The 5,246-nt window shown below is 47.8% G+C and overlaps 1 protein-coding gene across 1 annotated transcript in view; it reads right to left on the minus strand.

Annotated features, from left to right (window-relative positions):
• Window positions 1-5,246, minus strand: part of LOC134094379 (coiled-coil domain-containing protein 33-like) — a 75,954-nt gene that overhangs the window by 24,858 nt on the left and 45,850 nt on the right. Inside the window, exons 8-9 of the mRNA XM_062547883.1 lie at window positions 3,723-3,824; window positions 1,901-1,992 (exon numbers count right to left, since the gene is read on the minus strand). Of these exons, the coding sequence (XP_062403867.1) occupies window positions 1,901-1,992; window positions 3,723-3,824 (194 nt within the window). The remainder of the gene's footprint in view (window positions 1-1,900; window positions 1,993-3,722; window positions 3,825-5,246) is intronic.

The following is a 5,246-nucleotide window of genomic DNA, read 5'->3' on the forward strand; positions in this document are numbered from 1 at the left end:
GGGATAGACACTGGGGAGTAAAGGCATAGAGGTAGAGAAACAGATGAGGAGAGAAAAACATAGAGGTAGAGAAACAGATGAGGAGAGAAAAGCATAGAGGTAGAGAAACACATGGGAGTAGCTCTTCCAGTTACGCCTTGGCAACAGCTTAACTATTATTAGACTTAGAGAGACCGCATATCTAGAAAGAGAAAGAATGAAAGAGGGGATGGATGTCTCTGTGTGAGTGTGATTGAAGGAGAGAGAGAGAGAGAGAGAGAGAGAGACTGGGAGATAGAGAAATCAAAACAGAGATGAAAGGAGGGACCAATAGAGAGTTAGAGAAGTCCAGAAGGAGAAAAAGAGGGAGGGAGAGAGAGAGAGAGAGAGAGAGAGAGAGAGAGAGAGAGAGAACAGTTGCAGAGCCGACACCTGTGTCCAGACAGATTCACAGTCTGCATGCTACCGCCCGCCGCACACACACACACACACACACACACACACACACACACACACACACACACACACACACACACACACACACACACATACACACACACACACCCTGCATATGTGTGACTCACTGGAGTGTACCACAGAGTGTGACAGGAGGGGTGGTGCCTCAGACTCAACTCAACTCAACTCAACTCAACTCAACCTTCAACCCAAACACACCACCACCCCTCACACCCATCACCTGCAATCCAAACACATCTCATGCATCACCTGCAACAACCCAAACACATCTCACCCCTCACCTGCAATCCAAACAAACCTTGTCCCTCACCTGCCACTTACTCATAGTTTATTTTACTAACCCCAAACTACCACACAACACGCTCACAACCTATCCGTAAATAACCTTTATTGAACCCCCAACTCAACTAACCCCTCAACTAACCCCACAGAAACACAGAAACACACACACACACACACACACACACACTACTCCTAGTGCTTATAGCTTAGTGTCAGAGTGTCAGACACAATGGTGCAATCACAGATTATGACAATCACAGCTGATCTCTTTTATTAAGTGGGGGTGCACAACACAACAGGCCTTGCAACACCTCTGCGAATGTATATGCACACAAACACATGCTTCCTTGTACATCTGCCATATGCATGCACACACACATACCTGTACACACACACACACACACACACACACACACACACACACACACAGAAAAGACTGCTTCACAAACCAATAAACAAAGTGGTTCAAATGGACATGCAACCACAAAATAGTCTTTACACAAAAAGTCACTTGGGCTAATGTAATAGATGTGGATTAAAAGCATTTCCGTTGTGTTTGGATAGCCTGCAGCTCTGCGCTCCATAACACTCCATTAGCTAATCGCTCGCCTGGATACACGAGAGCACCGGTTATGGGTGCAATTGGAAGCTAATGACTGCACAGACATGCTGCTAGATGAATGAGAGTAGGTATGGCAGCAGCCTCTGGTTCAGCCGGGCTGGAGAACAGCGACCGGTCACAAACAGGCACTTAGGGTAGAGCTCTCAGCCCGGTCTTAAGCCCTCGAAGGACCCTCACACAGTAAAGGCAGCTTGTGTTTGAACAAACAGAGTGCTCCACCTCCCCAGCAATTTAAACCTTGAGATATGTTCTTCTCTCTCTCTCTCTCTCTCTCTCTCTCTCTCTCTCTCATGCTCTCTCTCTCTCTCTCTCTCAAAAGGCTATTTTTAGTGTCTGCTATGGGAGATGGCCATCCGTCGCCTCATAATTGGTGTCAGGCATCTCGAGTGCATTAACATGCTAGTTGTGAGGTTGTGCGCACTTGGTGTCTTAATGTGGTTCCCACACTGACCTCTAGGGGCGCACAACCTTCACACATACACAAACACACACACACTCCAGACCGTTAGAAAACACCACACAGTATTATGATGTATGTACCTGTACAAGTCATAATCTGCAACAATGCGGGCGACAGCAAGCAAAGGCCCAACAGGATTTTTCAGCGAGTCAGTCATGGCCTCCAGTAAGACCTGTGGGACGAGGGGGGGTGGGCACAATCAAATGCAGAGACAGAAAATATAGGGCAAGGCAAATGGAATGAGAACGCAATCAGACTTGGGAGTGTCTGGGAGTGTCTATGTTGATGTGTATATGTGTGTGTGTGTGTGTGTGTGTGTGTGTGTGAGAGAGAGAAAGAGAGAGAGTGTGCGTGTCTGTGCATACTGTAGGCTATTGTGTCTGTGTTTGCACATGCTAGAGAAAAAAGGTATGTTCATGTGTGTGCATGTCTATATGTGTGTGTGTGTGTGTCTGTGTGTGTGTGTGTGTGTGTGTGTGTGTGCGTCTCTGTGCGTGTGTGTGCCCCAGACGGAGTGTGTGTGAGAGAAAAATAAACGCTGCAGCCACAGTGCTCTTATCACGCCAATAACAGTGATTGAATTTTCATCGTTGAAAAAAAGAGAAACGGAAAAAAGAGAAAGAAAGAAAGAAAGAGTGAGTGAGCGAGCGAGCAGCAGCATGTCTCTTTTATGCTCCCAATCAGCACACCGCACACGTCCGTCTGTCTGCCTGCGAAACGAATGCGGCGGCACGCACACACACATTTACCCTCATCCGCCATTCAATACCTCCCGGCACGGACCGGATCGATGCTCGCTCACACACACACACACACACCCACACACACACATCCGCCTAAGAGGAAGCTGCTGGAGGAGTTATTAAGTTAGCCTCTTTTTAGCGCTGCGCTGGACACTCTCTTCCCGTCACAGAGCACCAGGGGCCGGGACGAGCGCTCTTCACTTTTTAATTTCTATCTTTATAATCTTATTTTTTATTAAGCCCTCTGCTGAAATGGCTTCTTCCGGTCATAGAGCCCTGGGGCTCAAGACTCTTCATTTCTATGGTTTCATTTTCATTTAATGCTTTCGCCTGACACACACACACACAGACACACACATGCACACACCGCACACACACACACACACACACACACACGCACACACACACACACACAGAAAAAGATTAGGTATGGATACGGAACATGTCTGCACAGTTTCTGCACAGACGTGATCTGTATCCATACCTAATCTTTTTCTGTATGGTTGCTTGGTTTACATTGTGTAATGGGAGCATTTGAAGAAGAAATCCATTTAGTGGGAAACAATGTGGCGGGCGTGCGCTGGTAAGCCCATTAAGTCATAATGTACGGCATGATCACGAGTAAATCCCTTTATGTGATCAGGAGACTGTGTTCAGGACCGGAGGCTAGACTGCTAATGTAGTAATGCGCAATAATGCAGAGCCATGTCACTGCAACAGGACATCAGTGCAAGATCTTGAAGTGTGTGTGTGTGTGTGTGTGTGGTGGTTAATACAACACACTATTGGATACAGTGCTGGATCTCAGTGTGTGTGCTTGGAGTGCATCTGCCATTTAGCCCCAAACTGTGTGGTGTGTATGTGGACTGATAGTGTGTGTGCGTGTGTGTGTGTGTGTGTGTGTGTGTGTGTGTGTGTGTGTGTGTGGCTGATGTCCATCACCAGACCTCTGTGTAAGTGTATGTGTGTCTGTGGTGTGCGATCATGTGTTTCTGACGTTTGTGTGTGTGTGTCTGTCTGTGTGTGTGTGTATGTGTGTGTGCATGTGGTGTCTGATTGTGTGTTTGATGTGTTTGTGTGTGCACATACAGTATGTGTGTGTGTGTGTGTGTGGGTGCGTGTGGTGTCTGATTGTGTGTTTGCTGTGTGTGTGTGCTACCTCGAAGCCTGTGAAGGAGAAACAGGGCTGCCTGGGGAGGATGCTGGTTTTGAGCACCACGCTGACATACAGACGCACTCCTGATGGGACAGATGGGTGCTCCTGTGGAGGAGAGAGGGAGCAGTGGGTCAACACAGGCCGTGTGAGGTGCCATACCATAAACACACACATCTGTGTCCTTATGAACAGATCAAGTCTTATTCTCATAGCGTCTTAGTACATGGGTGACTGTATTTACGTGCTCCTAATCAGAAAAAGCAAGGTGACTGCAGCAGGTTTATTTAAGCAAATATAATGCCTAGAGTGCTTTCAATCACTGCTTTAACCATGGCCATTCATCCCCCAACGTGCGTATTTGTGTGAGTGTGTGTGTGTGTGTGTGTGTGTGTGTGTGTGTGTGAGGGGTCCAACGGGGCCAAGCGGCGTCGTGATTACAGCTGTGCTGGCCTCAGGAGGCTCCTCCATTACAACTGCGCCCAGACGATCAATGTTTATGGAGCCCATAAAACACAACAGGCCGGCACAGCCCAGAGAGACCCCTCAGTGCTGCCCCTGTGCATCAGAACTGAGGATGAGCTGAGGTGTGTGTGTGTGTGTGTGTGTGTGTGTGTGTGTGTGTGTGTGTGTGTGTGCATGCAGAAATGTGCGCGCAAGTGTGTACCTGTGTAATTATTTTGGACATGTGTCTGTACATCTCTCTCTCTCTCTCTCTCTCTGTGTGTGTGTGTGTGTGTGTGTGTGTGTGCGGTTATTGAGTTGACCACCATCTCAGGGTGCACTATGTCTCATTTTATGACGTGTTAATGTTTTATGGTCACGCCTGCTTTACTCAGGATGGGGACGGAAAGGAAAGGTGAGCAGTGAAGAAGGCAACAACACAGGGACACATAAGATTTAGAGGAGCAGATATCCCAGTGCTCCTCCACTGAATTAAAAAAGAAAACACAAACAGAAACAGACACAGACACACGCCCACGCGCACGCACACTCACACACACACACACACACACACACACACACACACACACACACACACACACACACACACACACACACACACACACACACACACACACACACACACACACACACACACACACACACTCAATATGGCTGGGTTGCCTGAAGTGCAGAGGACAGTGAGTTAGCAATGAATAATTGATGTGTTTCAGTCTACTAAACTGATGTGGGCAGAAAAGAGGAGGAGTGGGGATGAGAGAGGAGGAGTGAGAAGGGGGGATAGAGAAGGAGAATGGAGGAGGAGAGGCCAATCGCGTGTAAACTTTCCACACCCCCAGTGGATTTGGACTAGACATGGACAGCTACGGGCAAAACACACGCGCACACACACACACACACACACACACACACACACACACGGACACACACACATACACGGACACACACACACACACACATACTGTACAGTACACACACCGACAGTTCTATTTTCCACTTTTAATACAAAATATACTAAACACACAACCACAATCATACACAGACCCCCACCCATCTCTCTTTACC

Source organism: Sardina pilchardus, chromosome 10 (genome assembly GCF_963854185.1).
Source record: "Sardina pilchardus chromosome 10, fSarPil1.1, whole genome shotgun sequence".
Taxonomy (NCBI): Eukaryota; Metazoa; Chordata; class Actinopteri; order Clupeiformes; family Clupeidae; genus Sardina; species Sardina pilchardus.